Source organism: Mustela nigripes, chromosome 2 (genome assembly GCF_022355385.1).
Source record: "Mustela nigripes isolate SB6536 chromosome 2, MUSNIG.SB6536, whole genome shotgun sequence".
In the NCBI taxonomy this organism is placed as follows: Eukaryota; Metazoa; Chordata; class Mammalia; order Carnivora; family Mustelidae; genus Mustela; species Mustela nigripes.
Genome location: NC_081558.1, coordinates 81691921 through 81717262, shown reverse-complemented (window position 1 = coordinate 81717262; position 25342 = coordinate 81691921). Strand labels below are relative to the sequence as shown.

At 36.7% G+C, this 25342-nt stretch overlaps 1 protein-coding gene across 2 annotated transcripts in view; it reads right to left on the bottom strand.

Moving 5' to 3' along the window:
• Nucleotides 1-25342, bottom strand: part of ZNF385D (zinc finger protein 385D) — a 904997-nt gene that overhangs the window by 82724 nt on the left and 796931 nt on the right. For both annotated transcript variants that reach the window (XM_059390861.1, XM_059390862.1), the window contains one exon: nt 10009-10171. In XM_059390861.1, the coding sequence (XP_059246844.1) occupies nt 10009-10171 (163 nt within the window). The remainder of the gene's footprint in view (nt 1-10008; nt 10172-25342) is intronic.

Here is a 25342-nt window from a genome sequence, read left to right as displayed (position 1 = left end):
AAATCATGTCCTACACTGGATTACATTTTGGGCTTATTTCTTATTTTCTCAACCAGATTAAAGAACCTTATGGGAGAACTCCTCTTCTGCATCATAGTTTTCATTCCTGCCTTATCTTACCTACTGCAAAAATACTTGCAGCTGAACGAGTAGGTATCACCGAATGGATGGATGAAAGAACAAATAAACAACCCAGAGTTCACGAGTCAGACTCTCTAATATCTGACCATTTCAGAGAGGAGTGGGGGAGTTTTCCTTTTCCAGAAGTATTTCTACTTTGGCAGCAAGAGAGAAGTACATTATTTTTTTTTCTTATTTTACTTAATTCCATTAGAGATCTGGCAGGAAAACAGGAGGCGGGACAATAAATAAAATAAGGTCCAAATGGGTCAGTATCATTACGGCTACACATTCTGCATCTTGACCTTCACCTTGGAGTTTGGCCAGGCACCAACTGTTAGTCTGAGTGTGATAGATCTGAACAATCACGTAAGTGTAAAATGTCAAGGCTGCCCCTAAAACTGAGTCATAACAAAAGCAAAGCAAAACAAGCACCGGCTGCACACTGGCGGAGTGGCACGGATTCCCCCATGGAGTGAAATAAGCTCTTTGCCCTCAAATTTAACGTGATGCCAATGTCAGAACTTAAAGTTAGTGCATAGTCAATCTTACTATATAGCGCTTTTAAAAATGTTCCCACTCTTCTTAGAAACTGGAGTAGCACAGTAATTTCATGATGAATCTGACTACAATTACAATCATTAAAATAGTAACTTAATTTTATGCTGTCTTTAGGAAACGTTCAACCCAAGGGTTGCACATTCAAATTCTGAGCTACACTGGTTAATATCTTTAATTTCTATTATAAAGTAGTTAAATGTGATGGATTTCAATTAGTAAAACCCATGGACTATATGCATTCAAATTGTTGCTAAATATTTTGGAGTGTGTTAGTTTTCACTGTTAAAAGAATTCTTAGGATTATCTTCCGAAAATAAAATTAACACAACACTATTTATTGATACATATTTTTCTTTTCTTCCTGCTACTTCTTTTCTTTTTCTGTTTTTATGTAGGCTCTCCACTGGGCGTGGAACCTGATCTGGGGCTTGAATTAAGACCTGAGCTAAGACCAAAAGTCAGAGATTTAACAGTCTGAGCCCGCTGGGTGCCTTTACTGATATTTTTAATGTAAAATGTCTAGTTCCCGGGGTTCCTGGGTGGCTCAGTGGGTTAAATGTCTGCCTTTGGTTCAGGTCATGATCTCCGGGTTCTGGGATAAAGCCCCACGTTGGGCTCCTGGCTCCAGGAAGTCTGCGTCTCCCTCTCCCTCACCCTTCCCCCCACCACTCATGTGTGTTCTCTGTCTCTCTCAAATAAATAAATATAGATATATTTTTAGTGTTAGTGGCTGGGGCAAAGATGTATGGTATAAAGGTATCTGTTCTAGCAAGGAGGTGAAAGTTTCATGGGGTTTACAAGTTGGAAGCACACAATTTCAGTAAGTGCTAGAATAAGCTTACCTAGAAGCTTGGAACAGGAATCAATCAGGCAGAGTGTGAATGTGTTTTTATGCATTTGTGCATCCATGCACATATACATTGTACATAACAGGTACCTCCTCTGTGCATCAGTATGTGATACATTGGGTAGGCTGAGATAAAGAAAGAATTTTTCCAAGCAAAAGAACATACACATCTTGATTGCAACCCTCACATGATTTTGTTGGGCTGGAACTAAGGACAGATACGGAGGACTGACAGAATGGTAGGCAAGAGCTAGATTACAAAAAAGTTTGAATGCTATGTTTCACAGTTTGGCATATGTAAGACATAAATATAAGTGTAATTTTTAGTTTAAATATGTGTTTCAGTTTGGGTTTTACAGAATTCAGTAGAAGTTCTTTGTCTCCTGACAGCAAGAAATACACTGTTGATATGTTTTGTTCCACATTTCCTGTCTGTCACTATTAGATAGAAAATTCTTCATTTTCCCAATTTGAAGACAAAGTTCTCTAATTGTCCACGTTTTTACAGGTGCTCACTTAACATACTGTCATATTTGATCATTGTTCAACTTTTTTTTTCTTGTAGTAGATATTCAACCTTTAAGAATTATTATCTTGCCATTGAAATAGTTTATATAAGCATGTGTCTAAGCAATTCCTAAAAACATAAAAATAGGAGGGAAAAATCTTTCCATGAATTAAAAAAGAAGAAGAAGAAGAATATATACAAACACACACAGAGACACAGATGTTTTCAGAAGTGTGGCATCTGTAGGCAAAGCCTCCGGGAGTTTTAATTTAATTCTTAAAATTCATCCAGATGTCTGGTATTTCATAGATACTGGCTAGGTGCTTAGCCTATAATTTATTTTAAGATTTGATAATTCTGGTAAAAAAGACAATTACATATACAGAGTGTGTATATATACACACCTCATGTATGCATATACACACACGTATGCATTCAAGCTAGACACCCAGTTGCTTTAGACTCTAACATAAAATTATGCACTAGCTTGTCAAGGTAGTCTTAATTCCTTTATCTTGCACACCATACACCTGCACCCAAACAAAGCTGGACAACACGTCCTTTACAAATTTTAGGACTATAACTGCTTCACTCATTCATTATGTTGAGGAAGACAGCATGTTCTTGTCCAGATGAATAATTCAATATGAAATTCTTCTGTGATTCAAGAAGCAGTTTTATGTAGTGTATCTAAGACAAAACCTTTATCAGCCTAATAGGACCAGCAAAACATCATTCATCTTGATTTCTTCATGCATGAGAAGAACAGGATAGAATATCTTGTGTTATTTCCACATCATCTTTAATATACAGTTGTCATCACCAATTCATATACAAAGTTCTTGGAGCCACAATATTCAAATGAGTGTTAGATTTTTTTTCCCTTCTGAATTTCCCTTCTCTTTTTCAATCTCTCTCTAGAGATCTGCTACCAGCACACTCTGCTGGCACTTATCACACATCTTGAAAAGGGAACACTTGATAAAAGTCTCTATCTTTGACCAGTCTGAAGCATGTCAGGAGCCAGTGCTAAGAAAAGAAAAAGCAATTTAGGCATAAATGTTCTCACAATGATACTTCAACTCCTGGCCCAAGAGGCATGCAATGGGGTCCTTTATCATAGTACTGATTGTCCCAGGGAGGTTTTGTTTGGAAGAATGGGTCAGAAAAGAAAGACCCCAGGAGCTAGCACAATTTCCACTAAGCCAAGAGGAGCATTTGTACACCACTGCATCAGCTCTTTAAGTGCTGATAGAAATGTGTCCCTTTTCAAATGACTTCATATTTCTTCTTAAATTTCAACAGAGCTATAGATTCATAAGCCACAAAAGCATGTGTTTCTCTCCTTATAGAAAGCAGGCAATGCTGATTAGGAAGACCATGGGATATTTCAGGAGCAGACATGAAAGATAGAATCTTGCATATAAATAAGTATGTTTTATAGTTATATTTATATATACTATACACTATACTATATCATATATACAAACATATAATATAATACCAAAGATACATAACTTTCTGATATCAAGCCCAGCTTGTATATTGTTGTTATTTTCAACATTTAGGATATTTGTTTGAGGACTATGTCAAGAAAAACAACTTTTCCCATCTTCCTTATGAAAATAAAACAAAGCTAATTCCCACTTTTTCTCTATTAAAAACTGTGTACCCATCTCCTAAATGACACTGGAATTAGTATTTCCTAACAAAATATTCATCTACCATTTCTATTTCCAGTTTACCAGTTATGATTTGGATATGTTTGTGCTTATCTTTGCCTGGCACTGGGCCTACTGTAAACAGCTGACTTTAGAGAGTAATTCTTAGGAAAGAACCCAGATTTTGTGACCTTACAACTGATTGAATTTCCCAAAGAGACTTTGTTTCTGGATGTTTGCTTTCAGTCTTTTTTTTTTTTTTTCTTTTTTAGATTCTATTTATCTGACAGAGAGAGAGAATGAGCACAAGCATGGAGAGAAGCAGAAGGCAAGAGAGAAGAAGGCTACACTGAGCAGGGAGCCTGATATGGGGCTCGATCCCAGGACCCTGGGATCATGACCTGAGCTGAAGGCAGACGCTTAACTGACTGAGCCACCCAGACACCCCTCAAAAATCTTTTTTGTCATTAGAAAGGTTTATCACTTCAAGTGCCTGATCAAATAATGTGAATTCAAATAAACACTTGGAGTCAATTAACCCAGAGCAAGCAAATATTCCTTTGCATTTCTACTGCTTCTCAATAATAGATTCAACAACATTTCACTCTCAGCACCTTTGAGTCATATGAATACAATATCTCTGGATTATAATTTTAAATTTAAAAAAGAGAGAGAGAGGGAAAAAAGGGGATACAAAGAGGACTAAATCATAAGGATGAATAGAGCAAACTTAAATAACATAGCGACTTTAATCCCATGAATATATTTGCAATTCACTGAGACTTGATAAAGAGAACTATGTACTAGAACCAGAAGAAATGTTCTCAGATCTTACCAGTTAGATGACTAAGGTATATCTCTATACTCAATATATAGCCTAATTAACTCCTGACAGATAGTCACTGAAGGGACATTAGAAATGTCAAGTGTTCCTTACCTCTAGATCTAGAGTTTCAAAACAAATAAGCAAACAAACATTAGGGATTAGACTTGATGACCTTTATGAAAACCCTGAAATCTGATGAGCAGTATCTCAGAATTCCTTAGATTAATGAGGACCATTGTTCTTCCATGGAACCATCTATGCACAAATTATAAAAGTCTAAAGCTTTGCGATATTCCCCCAATCAAGAACAAAAACACAAAGCTGACCACTTCAAGTTTTAAAGCTTCTTACTTATTATATTTTGTATAAATAGTACTCTGTAAAAAATAACCAGATTAATCATTAATCAAGTATATACTCTCAATGAATATGTCATCTAGCAATAGGTGGAGGTAAAGACATAAAAATTATATTTAGGAAGAATATGATAGGTATGGATTCTTATGGGATTTGAGATGCAGAGAGAAGAAAAGTGACATACTTTTAAGGACAAATTTGGAAGAACAATAAGACAGAAAATGAAGCTGAGACAGAAAAATAAGGTGTGTTTATGGTGCAGAAAATTGCAGGTGAGCAACAGAAGTTTGGAAAGGTAGGTTGTGGTCAAACCACAGAGGACCATGAGGCTAAGCCACGAAGGTACATTGAAGGTTTCTGAAAGGGTAGGTGTTATGATCTTCCCTGTATAGTATAAATGGACAAGAGAATGAAGGATATGGTTGTCAAGGGACAAAAGAGGAGACACTTGGACTTGCACGGAGATTAGGGCAATTGTATGGGTAAGGCACAGACTCAAACGAGGCTAGGATGAGGGGAGTAACCAAAACAGAACAAGTAAAGGATGAGAGGGGAGTGGATTCCAGCACCTGAATAGACATGGACTGAGACAGAAGAGGCAGACACACCTAGGATGTTTCAACTCTGTGAACTGCAGGATTAAAAATGAAACTAGGAAGACAGGATGAGACAAAGTTGGAGATGGTGGTCAAGGTTAAGCTTTTTTATTTTTTTTTCCCCTTGTGAACCTGAAAACAGGTGTTGACAAGCCATCCCAGGGAATGACTGATAAGTCATGGAATAAGTTATGGAAAGTCAGGTCGGTTTTAGCCTAGAAATGTGGTATGCTGAGACATCTAGGGACAAATGATAGTTGAAGCCACAAAGGAATGCTGTGTTACTTCTTGCTAATTTCGGCTTCTCCTTCCTCGAGGAGATTATTTTTCCCTGCCCATGATAATCAATCTTGATCATGAGATTTGACAAAGTAAAGGGAGAAGAATATTATATGTCACTCCCACTAAGAAGCTTTGAGAGCCTATTGATTCACAATCTTTTTTCTACCCCTACTATAGACTTGGCAATGCCCAACTAGTGACTCCTTCATTAGCTTAACCTAAAGTTATATTAATCTGGAAACAACAACAACAACAACAACAACAAAACACACAGCTAATATGTAGTGTGAGAAATAATTAGTTGTAAAAGCTGCTAGGATTTGGAGGTTGGTTATGACTGCAGTATAAACTAACCTAACTTAACTCATAGACCATGGGAATGAACAAGATTACCCAAAATGGAAAACTAAAGAAAGATCAGAAGATGACCAAGCCTGGGACTTAATTCTACGTTTGTGAATTTGTCATTTCACAGGAAGAAGAATGAACTACATTTGCTAAGTTACTTTGGGAATACTTCTTAATTTTTCTCATTACTTTTTCTGTGTTAAAAAACCCGACTTTATAAAAGAAAAAACTCGCTAGATGAGACAAAATCATTTTGGCCATATTCGGAAACATTTGCTCTTTGAATTATCTCTAATGATTAGCAACCGTTCTTACGTACCAACAATTTTAAGTGTTCGATATATTTTTAAACATATTATTTTTGTCTGGAAATTTTTCTTTGTGTCAATTCACTAACCTAACACCCTTCATTAGATTATGAGAAATAAAATTATGCTTTAATGTTAGGGAGTTTCATCTTGCCTAAAGGTAGGGGAAGTAGGCTTTCTGTGAGCAGTTGGTGGTTGATAACTGAATATTATTTTTTGCTCACCATGCCAGCAGGCAGACTGACATAAGCAATGACAAAAAAAAAAAAAAAAAATCCCAAAATTATAGATCGTGAATAAGAACTTACCCCACAGGTCATGTAGACATATTTGTTCCCCTAAGACACCAGTTAAAACCCATAATATATGATTTAGGAATTTAAGAGAAATTGTCTGTCAAAATTATTTTTATCAAGCAGCTCTGCACTGAAACTTTGCTTATTATGACTATTCTACTGATTGTATTTTAGAGAAACCCAGGAAAACCTCCAAATCAATGTTCTAATTAAAGTCCACACCACTTCTTATCTTTTTCACTATTGTTGTCCACCCTTATTTAAGGTGCTCATCTATCAAATCATTGTATACTTGGCATTTTTAAAAGCAATTGGTTTTTTTATACAGCTGGATTATTTTTATTAAAAATGATTTTGTAAAATGTGATTTAATGCATCTATATCTGCTTTGTATGGATAAGCCCACAAAACACAAAACAACCTTGCATATTAAGCAGTAGGGTTAAGTTTTTTATTCTTAAAAAATACATGATCTTTGATTCTAGAGTCTTATCTCTCTCTCCTTCTGCCTCCAAGTATTTGATTATTCTAGGAAACTGGCTCAGAGACCCATCTTGTTTTCAGGGTTGTATTTCTTCCTAATCAGTATGAAGAAGCAGACAGTAATAAAGGACAAGTAACAATTTTAAGAAAACTCCAATTTTTCAGCATAGATGCAACTAATTTATATTGCAATACAAATGGGTAAGAAGGCTATAAAAAGACGGGAGCTCTCTTGAGCTACCTCTCATAGGTAGATTTGTTGAAATCCCAATTTAAGGACAGAATTCAGTGTAAAGCATCTGATGAGTGTGCTGAAATTTTTAGTCTTTCAACTTATATGATTTTTTTTCTGGGTATAAGTTCCCATGAATTAGGAAGGGAAAGTAATTCTGACGCTCATAACTTTCTTCCTTTGGCTTCATGATATTTGTACAAACTTCATAGACTTTGATACCCTTTCTGTCCTTCTGAAATTTTCTTAGCTTTATCTTGAAAGGGTCCTTCACCATTTCAACACCATTCCAACCATTCGATAAGTGCTGACCTCTCTGGTGGGAGTCTATTTCTTTTTTTTAATTATTATTTATTTATTTATTTATTTATTTTTAAATGTAGGTTCTCTCCACAGCCCAATCCAAACCTGTATCCATTTAACTTCTAAAAGGACAGAAGCTTGATGACTGCCAACCTTTCCATCTCAGTGTCTAAGATTGAGGGATGGAGTTATATATTCATAAATTCATAACTCATTTATTATTCTTGTTTCCTAGAATAGTTAAATACTTGGAGGCAGAAGGAGAGAGAGATAAGACTCTAGAATCACAGATCATGTGTTTTTTAACAATAAAATTTTAACCCTACTGCATAATATGCAAGGTTGTTTTGTGATTCATGGATTATCCACACATAAAAGACAAAGATGCATTAAATCACTTTTTACTAATTTTACAAAATTATTCTTAATAAACATAATCCAGAGACAATATACATGGGAGCATTTCCTAACCCAAGTTAGCGGTTTTACCCACAATGTACAAATATATTTTTAAATGAAGAGAATCCTCAATTTAACAGATTTTTTTCATTTTAAAGAAGAGTCAAGAAAAAAAAGGGGGGGGGAGACAAGGTAACCTAAATAGCAATTGATAAAAATAGCTAAGAACAGTAAAGACTGGGGACAAGCAAAAACTTTACATTAAACCCCTCTCTTTATATCAAACGAATTTATTTTGCCCTTCCTACTTCCTATTCTTTGCCAAAAAAAACAAACAAACAAACAAACAAAAAAAAAAACTCTTTATGGCAATATGGCTTTAGGGATCCCAATTTGTACCCTGATATCTAGGAGCAGAAATTACACTCACCTGCTTCATTACTCTTCATTCCCCTACAGCCCCCAAAATAAGGCAGTGAATTTTCAGTTAATAGAGAAAAGATTAATGCTTTCTTGATAAGGTTTTACATCTGAATTAATAAGATGGCATAATCCAGCTCTTGCTCTGGATACCAAAGGATTGAACATGAAAAGAGCTTTTTTTTTTCCCCTTTAGTATGCTGTGACAGAAAACTGGATGAGTCAGAGAACCAAAGGAGTGAGAGAAAATGCAGCCATTCAACAGATGTTTTACTCAGTACCTACAGCATGCTAGACCAGGTTCCAGGGTACAGAGATGACAGGTGCGCTCAGCCTCAGAGAGTATATGGAGTTCTCAGGGAGTAGGCGGCACAATGCATCTACCAATAATACTTAGGTAAAGGACATGACGTGTGTCATGGGAACTCAGAGCAAACATCATTATCCCTTACAGATTCACGGAGGAGCACACATCTCTCCAGAACCTGTGAGGAGCATATATGTGTCTAATCGATGCCACCGTGTATAATAAAGTTGCTTTAATCTGGTCTGTTTGTTCACTGTAGCATTTTACATTTTCATCAGTTACAGCTGGAAGATTCTCTTCTAGTTAAGATATTACTATTGATGATGACATAAATGCTTCTTGACCAGAGTCCTTTGTAGGGATTAGAAAACAACCAACAGGTACCGGCCATTGTGTTCTATAAATTGATGTATGATTGATACATCAATGAGCCACACAGAACTTCTTTTTATGTAAATATTGAGGACCAGCGGTCTTATATTTAAAAACGTCAGCTTAGGGAAACCCCACTGGCTTCTCCCGCTATGAATAAACTGGTTGCTTGCAGGAACTATCCCAAGAGGCCATTCAGAGGCCATTATTTCACTGTGAAGACTCTGTTAAAAAGAATAATTGGTATCAATAACACTTACCTGGGTATGCAGAGGGAAGTTTACCCAGCCATAACAAGCCCAGAATCACACAGCCACTACTTAAAACAATGCAGTGTTTGGGATTTATGAGAATAAGTCCTGTCAGTAATAATGCCCTTATTGGGGCCTTCTCGACTCATTTGGCATACGTTGCAGTGTACTCACAGTTAAATCAAATCTGCCATGCGGTTATAGGCTAAGGTGCTGCATACAAGACAGAAACGATACATAGTGAAAAGGTTTGCTTCTCAGAAACACGGCTTCAAGTGCCTTTATGCTTTCGTGTCCCCCTAAAGCAGTCCCAGGACCATTTCGAATGCAAAATCTGCAATATAACTAGTGATTATCTTAGTCAATTGCTTAAGGGTATTGGAAAAAGGAGGGGAAACAATTACCATTATGCAGAAAGATGGATCAAGCATGAATCGATGTGGCAGGAACATAAGGAAACAGACATGGGGCTAGACAAGGGAAGGGACCCCCAAACAACGATGATGACAACAACAAAGATCATCGCTTAACCTGTTTTGTCAGAGCTGGTATTGATGGTATTGGTAGTGATGGAGGTGAAGGTAGTCTTTGCGCTGTCCTTGGCAGTTACAGATTTCTGCTTATTTTTCATGGCTTCCAGTGCTTTGAGCTTCTTGGCATGTTTCGTGCCTTTGTAGTGGGCCGCAGCCTGGCTCTACAAAGGAGAACAAAATGAACCATGCAATCAGGCTCATTTCTAAACTGGCATTTCTCTGTATTACTGCAAATACAGACTCCCTTTCAATAATAGGTACCATTCAAGCTAATTCTGGCGGTGGCCGAACAGTAGGGTGCTATTTAGAATGATGCTAGAAAGCAACGGGAATCACGTTCTGAAACCTCTGGACCGAAGGAAGAAATATTCTATCGTTTGTCTTAAGAGAAATGTAGCTGAACACTAACACGCTGACAACGTTTTCTTGGTAGAGTGGAAAAAAAAAAAGGTAAGAATCTATACTCATATTGCTTTTGTTTTGCTACAGAAGATGATGGGCTCCCGAAGATTAACAAGGGCCCCACAAAAAAGAGTAGCTCTCACCTTCTTGGCTTGGGAAATGTGTTTTCTCTTTCTACAGTGTGTCTTATTAATACAACCTTCAACAGGTGTCTACAAGGAAAGTTCACATATAACAAGGGAAGTGGGCACCCCGGAGACTAAGACTGAAGCTCGAGAGTTCAAAAGCAAATGCACTACTTAAGTCCAGATGAAGCACACAGAAGTTGGGCAATTTCCTGATTCTTTCTTTCTCCTTGCTTCCTACAGAGGTAGCCTGAGAAATTCCAGGGAGTGGCATTCCTTAAACATGTGGGTCTTTCACGCTCTAGCCCATTGTCAGGAGGCTCCAGTGTGTTTTGACTATTTAATGGGGCCAATACACTAATACTATTCTTTTATCTGTGATTTCCGGGATTTTCTTTTTCAACAGCAGTATGTATTTTCCCAAGTTTACATTTTCTTAACACGATTTTGTTGTTGTTGTTACTAGAGACACATATAATTAAGATAGAAAATCATTTTAAAGAACTCTGTGTTTATTGGTGTTTATTGGAAAAAAGGAAGACGGGGCGCCTGGGTGGCTCAGTGGTTTGGGCTGCTGCCTTCGGCTCAGGTCATGATCTCAGGGTCCTGGGATCGAGCCCCGCATGGGGCTCCCTGCTCCGCAGGAAGCCTGCTTCCCTCTCTCTCTCTCTCTCTGCCTGCCTCTCTGCCTACTTGTGATCTCTGTCTGTCAAATAAATAAATAAAATCTTTAAAAAAAAAAAAAAGAAAAGAAAAAAGGAAGACTTGGTGGCTTGGGTTGGGATGGGAGAGGGCAGGGAGATTCTTAGGTCAGATTCTTAGATCAGCTCAAAACCCTTAAAAAGTCACCTCACAAAGAAGAAATCTCAGTGGAGGACTGTATCGGTAAGACTACCTACCACTTCCCACGACTTATTTAAACTCCATGTTCCACTCCATGTTCTGGCTCCATTTTGCCAGAAAAAATAATAACCACACTCTCCTCTTTGTCACAGCAACTGTGGTAGGGAGGGCTACGGTAAAATATCTTTTTATAAATAGATAAATAAATAATCCACACCTTCATTTGCATCATTCTGACAAGTGTTCTCAAAGGACTAGGTACCGTTATTGAAAGAACACTGGACAAGGAACTTATATTAGAAACAGTTTGAACAGAGAAGACACTCATGCATCAGTTACAAGTTTTCCAACAACACGTAACATCAAAAGACATAGTATGAGCCAAAATGTGAAGTTAAGACTTGCTAGAGTTAATTGAAGAACCAGTAATAGATTGGATTGGGTTGATTCTACATAAAGAATGCTACTTTGATGAACATAGTTGCATCCCCCTTTTTTTCTGCCTAGTTCTCCTTTTTAATAAATCAAGTCCTTTGGCCATTTCTTTTGAGGGCAATATGCTATATTCAATTAAATCCACAATATAAATAGTCATCTTCTCTAGGCATCTGGCTACATACTTCCCTTAAAGTGAAGTTCTTCTCTTCTGTCAGCATTCCTACCCTTGACATAAAAGTGAATGTTTTACATAAAATACATTTTAAAAGAGAAGGTTTAGATTAACAGTGCTATCTCCACTTCACCACCAAAATACACATTTTAGGGTTCCTAACAAATCTTCATTCTCAGTAGGATTTCAAATCACACAAGATTTTGTTTTAACATACCATAAGACCAGGTGAATCTCACTATTTTGGATATTGAGAAATTCACTCCAAAAAACAAACAAACAAACAAACAAAAAAAACCCCAAAACAAAAAACCCTCTGCAAGTGAAGAAAGTATTTACACCCACAAAATATTTTCTGCACAGGTACAGCTAAGCCAATGCTTCCAACTCAGGCTCAGTGAAATGAGCTGGCTCATTTCAGTGAAATGGCTCAGGAAGTCATGAGGAAAAGGGGGTGACAGAATGAGCAATAGTTGTTGGGCTCCTAAGTGCGACACCTGATCCATTAAAAAACATGATAAAAAAATGCTTACTCACTTGTTAATTGAATAATAGTCGCAAAGCATCTTGATAATAATTATTTTAATTAAAAATCATCTGACTAAAAAAAAAAAAAGTAAAAGGTAACTAAGCCTTCCCTAAATATGAAAAATAAATGAAGATCCAAAGTGCTGCAGAGAGATCTAGATGTGTAAAATTTGGGGAAATATAAAGTATAGAGGGGTTGACAGCCCTGGAGGTGATAACGATGATGTAGGGCATACAGGATGTAGGCATGTAAGTTGGAAATTGAATGTAAACAGATAGCCCTTCCTGGATATTTCACATTTTCTTTGTCATAGACTTTCACTGAATGCTTATAGAATTTATTGGACTGCTCTTGGGTTTTCCTGGTTTAGATTTTTCTAGTCCATGCATATTGACCCCCTAACTTTTGATCCATCTTGATACAGGTGGGCTGTATGAAGGTGTGTTTCTTGCGTGAAGTAAGTACACCCAGTGAGCTCTCTCTACCCCTTTTGACCACTTCCTGGATTGAATAAATTATTCAGCTCCATCTAATATTTCTGTAACTATAGACAAAGCTGGAGTCCTGCTGGGAGATTTTGAAAAAACAGCAGTTGGCCAGAGATGTTTCTTTGGACCTCAGCTGCTTTTCCTTTGCGCAGAGAGGCACTGGACGCCCCATACCACCCTATATTCCCACCCCTCAGGGTTGTTTCGTATTATTAGCCAGTTTCTGAATCAAGTCACTCCCGGAAACTTGGAAACCATCAGACACAAGCAAACCATTATTTTTCACAAGAATAGTTTCAAGGTTAAATAAGTGTACTACTTCATTATGGCACACTTCAGCATTCCATATTTTAAAACTGAAACAGAATCAGGTGATCACAGTACACACAGACATGAGCAGAACAATAGAAACCGGGCTTTGACAACTTCCTTTTAAATAATGAGTGTGATATTAGGGTACTGTATAATAAACATCACTATTACCGACCTTGAAATAGCACATGACAGCATGAAATCTAACAAGTGTCATCCCGGAGGCAAGTGCTGACATTAAAGATATGCACACACATTCCTGTAGAATAGAATGATGCCACTTTAAATGTCATCACCACATCCCAGTTATCAGGAGCCAGTCAGACTTTCTCATCTTCAAATTTCATCTTTAGCATTTCAAAATGGCTTCAAGTTTAAATGCAACTGAAGTCCCAAAGCGGACAAAAATAATTGTTACATGGCCCACAGTGGGAGAGGAATCTCATTCTTTTAAACACACACACACACATGCATTTGTTTTACTTATGTAAGTAAGAGGCCAATTGCTAAATCACTTTTATCTTATGAAGCTCACTGAAAATTTGGGGAACGACGTCCCATCTATCATCCCATAAATCCCATTTATCTCGTTAGCACCAACACATTGTATGTTTTTACTCTATTCCTCTTTAATAGGAGGTGTCTTAATATGATTTTTAAAAACTAAGTTTATTGTTAGCACACGCATCTAGTTCCCATAACCAATTAGTCTTCATGAACAAATGTGATCTCAAAAGGAACATGGTAGCCTTTGTGAGCTTGAGATATCATGTAATTTTACCATATATGAAAATGCATTAAAACTAAATGAACACTATCATATTAAAAGGCAACATCAGAAAAAGAAAGAGTAGTTACTAGACAAGTCATAATCCTTTTTGAGGAGGGGAGGGATAATACTTAAGTCAGACGAATTCTTTCTCCCTTCCTTCCTTCCTTCCTTCCTCCCTTCTTTCTTTCCTTCTCTTCCCCTTTTTCTTTCTCTTTCTTTCGTTCTTTCTTTCTTTCTGGAAAGTATCGGATATTTTAAATTCTAGCTTAAATTGTTGTTTTGGACATAAAGAAGAAAATGATAAAACATGATATAGTATCCTAAACTCTAAAACACTTACTTTAGATTTACATTTTAGGGATTATTAAAAATCACTTCATGAAAAAGTTCAACATTTCGATTTATCCATGTACAGTTGTTTTTATGTTGTATATACTCTCTCAAGTTTAGTACTGAGGTAGTGTTTACAGACTCGGCCCTATAGGTTAGGACAAGAATGCATTTTATATTGGTCAGCAGCTTATTAAATATTCTAAATATTACTTTTGCAATGCCAATTGGAGATTTCTATTCTATTCTTATTCTATCTTATTGTTATTCTATCTTTATTGTATCTTAATTCTCTTATTATCAACTCTCAGCTTCATTGTCATTGATATAAATAAAGAATTAGTTCTCATAGTGTGGTCCTCAGACCAGTAGTAGCAGCAGCAGCTGAGATCTTTCTAGAAATGCAAATTCTCACCCTCTATCTGAGCCATTCTGAATCAGAAACAATGGAGCTGGGGGCTTAGCAAAGTGGGTTTTACAACCTCTCCAGGTCCTTGTAGCCCATACTAAAGTTTCAGAACCATGCATCTTAAATGTGCTAGAGCACTTCCTTCAAAGATGGCCCCTTCTTTAATAAATAGCCAAAGTTTAGATTTTTTTAAAAAGATTTATTTATTTTTGAGGGACTGGGAAGGACAGAGGGAAAGGATCTCAGGTAGACTCCCTGCTGAGTGTGGAGCCCACAGAAGACAGGGCTATCTCAGGACCCTGAGATCTGACCTGAGCTAAAGTCAACTGAGCCACCCAGGCATCCCTCAAAGTCTAGATTTTTAAAGCTTAATATCGAATCATTTAACATTAAATGTGAACAATGGGTATCACCCAAGACAAACCAAAAGTTCTTTTCCTTTAAAACAAGTCACAGTAAGAAATAAAAAATAACTGACCACAGGTAGTTGGGGAACTTCTACCAAAGAGGGATGGATGCAAAAGAGCAAATCAACCTTAGTAACTTCCAAGCAATTCTAAAACCCCATAGAAGTGCTTCCCAAGTCTTTGAAATTTTCTCTTTCCAGTTTTTACCTTTTCTTTTCAAACTAATTATTATTGCAGAATGATCCTCTGTCCCCATTATTTAACCTTTATATTGAATGCTTTGCTATGGTTTCTTTTTCAGGGGCCTGGGAGTAGTCCCAGCTGTATGAAAAAAATAAATAAAAATCAAGCCCTGTGCACAACGTTTAAAATGTTCCTATAACAAGTATCTAATCTACTATTTTACATGCATCCAACTGACTTAGTGTTAGTCATGTCTAGCTTCTTTCATTATGTATTTAGGGCTCTTTTCCCAAGGGAGACTTCTAGCCAGCAGACAAATGAAGACCATTCAGGTAAGTTAAGAAAGTGTCTCCCCTGTTGATCCTTTTAACAAAATATTTGAAGAAGAAATTTAAAAGACAGAATAGTTCATTGTTTTGCACTTGCCTTACTGCTGTGAATATGTGTACCTTTCAAATTCTCTTACATAATGGGGAAAATGATGTGATACAGATATTTTTATCACTTAATCACATGTCCCATAAAGAATATTTAATAATTTATTTTAACACTTGATTGTGTAGTTAACATGTAAGTAGATGACTGCATTATGAATAAAAATGGAAATTTCCTTGCACCAAGTGCCGAAGTAAAAAAACATGATTCAATTAAGAGTGTTCTCTGAGCTCAAGTGATTGATGCCTTACTTTAAATGTGTTCCTGTCTTCTGTACTTTTCAATATAGAAATGAACAGTAAGAGTTGCAGGAATTGAAAAAAAAAAAAATAGAACAAAAGAGATAGTGCCACAAGAGTAGAGTGATTTTTATACACCACCACTACCCTCTGGAAGAAAGAAATTCTAAATAAACAAAGAAAAAGAAGAGAGGGTTGTCACAGTTTCTCAGATACATTAGGTAACTCTTTGGTTTTTTATAAGCAAAGAAAATACCTCATCACTAAGTACTTATGTAGCTGTAAAAAAAAGTAATCTAGATGGACTCACTTATCTTATCAAAGTTTCTCAATGCATCTATAGACTTCATGACTTTTAAGCATTGAGCACTTAATGTTTTCAAGTATTTAAGGTTAGTGCTAAAGTACAGAACATATTTGAGTGAGAGAAGCTAATTTGAGAGGTCCTGCCTGGTTCCTGCTGTGAAACCACTGTTTTTGTGTATTTGGAATCCAAACAGCTGTCTCACTGACCTCTCTTGGTGGGGTCCTGGCTGGGGGGCACTGGCTCACAGTGGGCTCTGGTATGGATGCATGATGTAAGTATGGAATGTAGATGATGTAATGAAGCCAAAAGGAATATCTGGCTTTGCCTAAGTTTGGTCAATATTGATAGAAGCTTTTTGTAAGCCTAATATTTCTAATGAGTTTTAACTCTAGTGATATAATCACAAACAATGTTTTATATGGAAATCAGAAAAACCACTTTGTCTAACCACTCAACCAGTGTTCAATATCCTGTCACAACACCCATAGCTTAACATTCTGCTCAGTATGTGCTGGTCACGTACCGCTTAAAATGTGGGAGGGAAGTTACAAATGTTGAATCTAATTATACTTGAGGGTCAAGCTGTCATAGGTATTGGTATCAGTAACAGAGAAAAAGGGCTTTATTTCCCTGCATGGCATGTGTGCTTCCTCTAAATAACCCCCAACTTCCTCCTCCAGGCAACCTACCTGTCCCCTGGCACAACCCTACAGTCTTGACCCCTCACAGTCATCATGTATGCTCTCTAGAGAGAACACCTGCTTGCTGTGTAGCTCAGGGAGCCATAGCTCTTCCTTTTATTCTCTTAAGGGTAATACCACAAGAAGAAATAATTTCCAAGCCTTTGCGTGACTCCTTCCCTCTGTCTGAAGAACCATTACTTGTTTGGCAGATATCTACTCATCACGTGTCACCTCCCCCACAGAGTCCTGAGTATCTCTGTGTTATAACACTTATGTCACTGATATAAGAAGAGTTCAATGTCTGTTTATTCTAATACAGAATGACTCTCTCAGCAGAGAGAGAAAGACCTGGTGTTACTCATCATTCTGGCCCTAGAACCTAGTATGGATCTCCGAATAGGTGCCTATTAAATGTGTGCTGAATTAATTTAACATTTTGATTTTAAAATGGAAAAATGCAGATGGCGTCTCAACGGATTTTGTATGTGAACAGGGTTCAACTTAATTCTCTGCCATTCTTTGGCACTTTGCCTTATCTGTTGAACACACTTTAGGGAATTTTTATGGCACTTAATGCTGGAAAAGCATCTGGCACAAACACAAACTATTATTTTTTCTCAGGGAGAAAGCTTATCATCAACCACAAATTGTGCTATTTACAGGAACTCTCTCTGCATGGAATATAGCAAAGGAATAAGTGGAGATTGTTTCACATTCTAAACATTTTGATAAATAACTAATAATTCTTTTTTAATCCTGGAAATGTAGTGAATTATTCCAGTGTTGAGTCTGCAATTTAAGATTTCTCTGAAAGACTAAATTCTTATATAAGCATTTTCAGTACTTAGAAAATGCTACTTCTCTGTTAACATTCTTTAAACTTCAAAAACGGAATTACTTTATCATCTAAAACAATGCAGGGAAGTTAACTATGACATCCTTAACCCAATTTCCTCCCTGATAACTTACATAATAATATATACCTTGTACTTGCTGGAAAAAAAAAAGCACCTTCCATTGGGGAAAAAATGATTAAATTTCCTAGTTTTCCATAAACCAAGGAAGGGCTTCCCTCTATTATTTTGTAGCATTTCTAATCTCTAATTCCTAAAATTTGAGAATTGTTCTTATTGCAACTTTAATGAACTTGTCCCAGAGATGACCTCTAAGATATGCAATTGTTAATTAGATTCACTGGGTTCACAAATAACTATCTATATTTGAGTTAGATGTTTTGTCAGTGTTAAGCACCATAACAGTTTTCTGAAGTACTTTGACTATACCGGGAAAAGATGAAGAATGAGATGACAAATAAACTCAAGAACCTAGACCCTTATAGGCATAATCAACCTATATTCCAGCTGCTGCCCATTCATTCACAAAGGACTCACAGAACTGTAGCCAGACATTATTGTAGTAATGGGAATAGAGCAGAGACAAGTCAGACTGATACATTACATTTACACATCTTCTCTATAAAAAAATACCTAAGGCAAAATAAAAAGATTTGAAAAAAAAACTATGAAAAATCCTTGCAAATCCTACTGCAAAGAGGTTAAACTTCACATTCCATAAAGAATGTTTAGAAAATCAGGAGAAAAAACACACCAATGATTAGTTAATTGGCAAAGCCTTCACGCAATTCAATGGGATAAATGACCTCAGAGTACCTAAGGTTTCCTGGGATGGAATGGGGGCTCAACAATGAGAATAAATGGCCCGTTTCTTTGGTCAAAATGAAAGAAAGCTAGAGTTCATCTGTATAAATCAATTTAGTGCCTAGGTCAGAACTCCAGAATTTAAAAAAAAGAAAATTGTGAATAAATTGTCATTTTGTGGAAATTTTGGGTTTAGGAGAAAGAGAAGAAAATATTTTTTAATAAGAGCAGTAATGCTCACTGGACCCCACCTCAAGACACTCTTTTGACCAGAGGTCTAACATAAGAGAACTTGGGGCAAAACCCAGCAAAATCACCCAACTTCTCCAATAATGGTCTCTTGGATTGAGGGAAATATTTGGTGGACAGAAAACAGTGTTTGTTGTTGTTGTTTTTAAATTATAACCAAAGTTGCAGGTAGAAATGGCTTTGACCTTGTATTAACTTTTGGAAGAAGAGTGAGCTGGGAATAGATAGTGGCTATGACCCTAGAAGACTGAATTATCCGGGCATGCATAAATGCCCGATTTCTTGTTATGCCAAAATTTCTTCCCCTTTCATAAGAAAGTATTTATTTCCCCTGATTGAGCAGGGATGCATGAGTTGTGTTGGCAACACTAATTCCATGAGTTTAGTGCTTAGAGAAAGCTTCCACAAATGGTGAGGTTATTAAGAGCACAGCATCCCCCTTGGGCAATCATAGTCCTTGGTGGAATTCTGGCCAGAGGGATTTCTTCCTGACTGATGCCTGGAGGAAGAGCTCTGTGTGTCATGAATGCATGAAGGAGATCCTGCTGTTCCTTTACACAGAGGATGTTTGTAGGAGGCATTTGTGGAATGTTCATCTGTGCGAGGTAGTGTGTTAAGGGCTCTAAATGAACATTCTCACTCATTTCTTGCAAAGACCTATGAGGGAATTACACACTTACCTTGAGCATTTTATAAATGGAGAGATGGAAAGCTAGAGCCACTCAACCACATAGTAAGGGCAATGCAGGGTGTGCACCTATCTGTCGAACTTCAAAGACCACAACACAGCTCCTGTTACCAGTCCAAAAGAGACTAGAACATGGAGGACAACCTTATTCGATAACTTCATAGTAGCTCACCTTGCAAAGGACATAAGTAAGGCTAAATCGTGCATAGATATTGAGCTCATGAACAAGAAATTATTCTTGATTTTTGTGGCTATTAATTAATATAATTTTACTCATCATCTGTTTTAGGTTCATGTTTTAGATGCTATTATTAGCATTGTTCTGAGGGTCTACCTAGTTCAATTCTTTCCATACCAGCTCCAATAAAGCAATGCTGATGTTCTAAACAGGGTATGGAAAACTATGTGATGTTTGTTTATATCCCAAAATGTGAAGCCTACAGGCATCAGGAAATATCACAGGGCACCAGTCAGCTCTTGCACAGAGAGCCTTGTAGGCTTGGTTAAAGATTATACTTTTTACTCTTTGTTCAAAGGAAAGGCTGCTTGAGAGTTTTAGGCTACACAAAAAATACAAACATTTTACGTTTTTGTGAGATCACCCCAGCAGGAGCAAAGAACACTGGATAGGAGGAGGAGGGCCAGAGTGGGAAAGGAGCAGAGGGGCAGATTCCTACTGCAGTGGCCCAAGGAAGACATGGCTATAGCTAAGAATTAGATGATGAAAGCAAACACAGAGACAGAAGCATGCACAGATTTACTTAATATATTAGTTAAAAATGTCAAGAATTGACGATGAACTTTGACACGTGGTCTCAAATATGCCTCGTGTATTTCTGCCTCTTGAAAACATGATTGGAGGTTCCATCCCTAGAACTGTTGATGGTGAAAGAAGTCCCAATGTTTGGGGAAAGGGCATAAGATGGGTTGGGATATGCTGAGTTCATAAGTCTTTAAAACATCTCAGTAAGGTGTAGGCTCTGCACTTAGCTATGTGGTCACGAGTTGAGAGATGAAGTCTAGGCTAGAGCTAAACTGGGGAGTTATCAGAAACAGATGGTAACTGAAACCACTGGGAAATGCCATTTGAAAGGCAAATAAAAGATTTTTCCTGTTTAACCAGTGAAACACAATCCTTAATCAGCTGCAACATTTGAATGAGTTAATGAAGACTGCGGCTGATAGTGCATGGGAAAACAATTTCCAAATTTTTCATTGAGCTCAAGTATACTTCATCACTTAGCTTCAAAAAAAGTCTCCTTAAAGTGCTTAAAATCTTCAAGTTTCAGCCGCAGAGTGAATCATTCCTTTTTTAATCTCATACCACCATAATTTAACTAGAAATAAGGGACACGATTCTCTCTGCTATATAGAATACCATACCTCAGCATTTGGTCTCTAGAGGCTTGATTCATAAAGATAAAAGTACTATCACTAGAGCAGCAAAATGAGGATTGGTAAAGCCCAGCTACTGAAGGCTACAACGAGTAGCCTCCAGACACGGCAGTAAGGTTGTCCTATGAGTTAAAATTGTAGTGGATGGAATTAGCCATTTACAGAAATCTTATTAAAGGGTAGGTCAAAAGCAACAAGGTAGGATGAGACTACTAATCAGCAGCTGACTAAACGTAAGAGAGAACTGTGCTTAATGAATATTATTAACATGTCTGAAGTAAGACCGTCTTAGTTGAATAGGCCTCATCCTGGCATCTGGAAAAAGGGAATTTAAAGATTAACTTCATCTAGAGTTCTTTCTTTCCTCCTGATAAATGTGGGTGAGAAACAAAATCAAACCAAAGACCTAACACCGTCTCTACCTATTACGACCAAAGGAGAGTTTGTTCTCTGAGTCTTGTTTTTAAAAATCTGTATACATGTAATATCTAAAAGTCAGTAATTATAAAATTTAAGCACTTTCTGGTTTGTACATGTGAATAAATAAAAACCCAGAACTCCACAAGATTACTAAATCTAAGATCTTTATCTAATTTTTCAATATATTCAAATGTTAATTTTCAATTTTTGAACGGATCTTTAATTTTAATGCTTTGGGGATATATAGGACTGCTTTTGACATTTTTTTTCTAATAGTATTTATGATTAGTACTAAGAAAAATGAAAAAAAGAGTATTCTCTAAATAAGAAGACATTAAAACTTCGACTTTGTAAATATTAAGAAATTTCTAACAATTGGATTTTCGATAGTATTATCTGAATCCTCAGATTGTTTGAATTTACCAGGGTCAAAACAAAATTAATAAGCGTCTGTATTTTCATGACAGGTTGGAATATTTGGATCCAATCTTAAATACAGGAGTTGTTTTAAGTGATGCTTGTTAATATCACTGCTCCCAATGCTTAAACCAGCAAGCGATTCCCCTCTTGGGCATACATTAACAATTTACTTTTTGCAGACAAGTGCACAAATATGATTAGCTTTTGCAAATTGCTCTTTATTCTGTTACTAGTAAGTAATTTTTATATTATTACAGTGTAAACAGATGCTATTTTCCACTACATATTCAGCTGTAATGAGCTAATTTAATGTATTAAAACAACAAAAGAACTTCAAGAATGAGTCAGTGATTCAAGCTGCATGGAAACCAAGAGAAAAATGAAACATGAGGTTTGCAAAAACTGTTCCTAAAATCAGCTTTCAATAAGGAATTGTGGAAACCCTGTTCTTTGGGTTGTTTAGCCAAAGCTGTGTTTGCACCTTTGAAGGTGAGTCCTGAAATCTTCCAAGTGGAAGGGTTCCACAGGCTCCTCTGCTCATTATGTTCCCATTTCCTGAAACGCTATCAGTGTCATGACTTAAGCTTGAAGGTCGCATCTACTTACTTGCTTATCTGTTTATTAAATATCTATGTATGCTATAAGTGTTTATGTTGTGGGGCATCCCAAATATAGATAGCATTATGGGAAGTAGATCAAGAAAAGGAGATGAAGAAGATGTAACAATGAAAACAAGATAAAACCCTGAAGAATCTGGTATCACTGGAAACCAAGAAAGGTAACAGCTTCTGGAAGGGAATGGTTATCAGCACTGACTGCTGCCGTATCAGATAAAAGGAGAGCAAGGAGGAGAGCCTGGGTGGCTCAGTCGGTTAAGCATCTGACTCTCAGTTTTGGCTCGGGTTGTGATCTCAGGAACCTGAGATGGAGCCCGGTGATGGACAGGGAGTATGCTTGAAATTCTGTCCCTCTGTCCCTTCCCCCACTCGTTTTCTCTCTCTCCCTCTCAAATAAATAAATAAATATTAAAAAACAAATAAAGGAGAGCATGGAAGTGTCCTCTGGGTTTTACAACACATATATTGTTGGTAACTGTAATACAGGATGGGATAATTTAATGCTTAGTCAATTGACTGGAACAATGGATTTGGGGAAGATCTGGATTGCGTGAGTTTCTGAATGTTTGGTCATGGAGTTGCCAGTTTAAGTATCTCCAGATGCAAACTTCGTCATCTGACACTTTCATGCTGAACTGAGCACTATTCTCTTATCTAATTCTAGTAATACATGTTTCCATATTATAAGTGGATATCTGGAAACAGACCTGCAGTTTGTTTCTAGCGTTCATAATAGCACAAAGATGAGTTAATATTTTCAATATCGTCAATGAGTTATTTCAAAATATTTTCACTTTTTTTTTTAACAAAGCCCTTAAAGTAGAAAATCTTAAATGTTTAAATAAAGAGAAGGGCTAATGTAAAATAACCTATACACAAACCATCTAGTGTTAATCTTTTCAGATTTATTTGTTACTTTGAGAGCAAACTTTTAGATAAAGATTAAATTAGGGTCCAATCTTAATTATTCATAGAAATATTACATTTAGGATTTCCTCTATAGATTAGCATTCGAAATTGTCTACCCTCTGGCCTTCAGTATTCTCCATGTCTTCAGTGGCTATGACTTGCTACATCACCAAAACCACATGGAACAGAGATGCCTGACAACCAAAAATGCTCACTGCAGAAAAATTAGTAAAAGAGAAATAACCACCTATGTTCTCAAGTCTCTCTAGTTTAAATTCTATTTGTTACAGCAGCTTGGCATGAACATAACTGTTCAAATCCTTCCCACAGATTTTCAGGTGAGGAACAAATAATAGAAAAGTGCCCTGGTAATGATAATAATAGCTACCAAATATTTGCCAGTGAATATATTCCATTTACTACTGAACAGAGTTTACCTAAATCTCAGTTTCTCTCAAAATTAGATTATACTAATTTCACAGATGAGGAAACTAAACTTCATAATGTCTAAGTGACCTGCCCAAGGTTCATAAGGAGCGAGCCAGAGAAGAAACATTGAAGTCAGGTCTTTCAGTCCCCAAAACTCATAATACTTCCAAAACAACAAGACAAATTTTTCAAAGAGTTCTGTCTTTAATGCAGCTATTTATGAAAATGAAAAAAAATGTATGTAACCAGAAGAGGAGAAAAGATTAAAAAATTTTTAAAAAGTACTTTCTGATAGAACAGATTTCCTATTTTCTCCTATGGCCCTCAACCTTTACCAAAGAAACAAAGCAGGGTATTTTTGGTAATACACTGCCTACTTTCTGGAGCACAAATGTCAGGGACTCATAGAAGAAACACATTTCTTCTTTGGCAAACAGGCAGACTACACTTCTCTTATATGTAAGTGGCTATGTGGTTGAGTAACGGACAATGAGTGTGAATGTAAATGATCAGTGTGTCCAGCCTCAGTTCACCAAAACTTCCCAAGCATAGTTTTCCAGGTTTTTTCCCTTTCCTCCTGTTGGATGCAAACAAGCATAGCCACCTTGAAAGCCACACTAAAGATGTTGAAACCACATGATGAAAGGACCTGGATTTCTGAATCACCAGTTTGAAGAGATGTGCCAATGGAGGGAGTACACATATTTTGGGTGTTACAGAGAAAAATTTACAACATCTGTTATGAGATATTTTAGAGCTAATAATATCTACTTTTATTAGATAATAATAATAGACAATAATATCTATTATCTAATAATATCTGTTATTAGATCTTTTATTAGAGCTGTTATACCACCTTAAGATTTCATTTATTTATTTATTTATTTATTAATTTGAGAGAGAGAGAGTAGGGGGTGGGACAGAGGGTGAGTGAGAGAATCTCAAGTTGACTCTGCACTGAGCGTGGAATCCAACACACAGCCTCTAGATCATGACCTGCGTTGTAAACAAGAGTCAGACGCTTAACTGACTGAGCCACCCAGGCATACCTAGAGCTATTACCATCTTTTGACTGATTTACACAGCAACCGGAATTACATTAAACTAATAAATGCATCTACTGTCTTATTATGCTTTAAATCTAGATAAATGTAGGGCTCCCAGCCAGAAAAATGATGAGCCAGACTATAAACAGATAGACACGATTAAGTTTGCAAATTTATTTTTTCAGCTAGTCTTTGACTAAATGAGGACCAAAGTACTCTGAAAAACTGCATGTTATATGATTTTTAAAAGAATCAAGAATGTGATATATCTTTCTTTGGGCCTCTTTGGGTATTTCTTTGGAGAGCCTAGCGTAAAGAAAGACTGAGAAATGGTGTTAAACCATAGATTGGACAGACCCAAATCATCCTTTCTATATATTTCCTTATCGATTCTTTCTAAGTCAATATTCTTCTGGTATGATTGGCA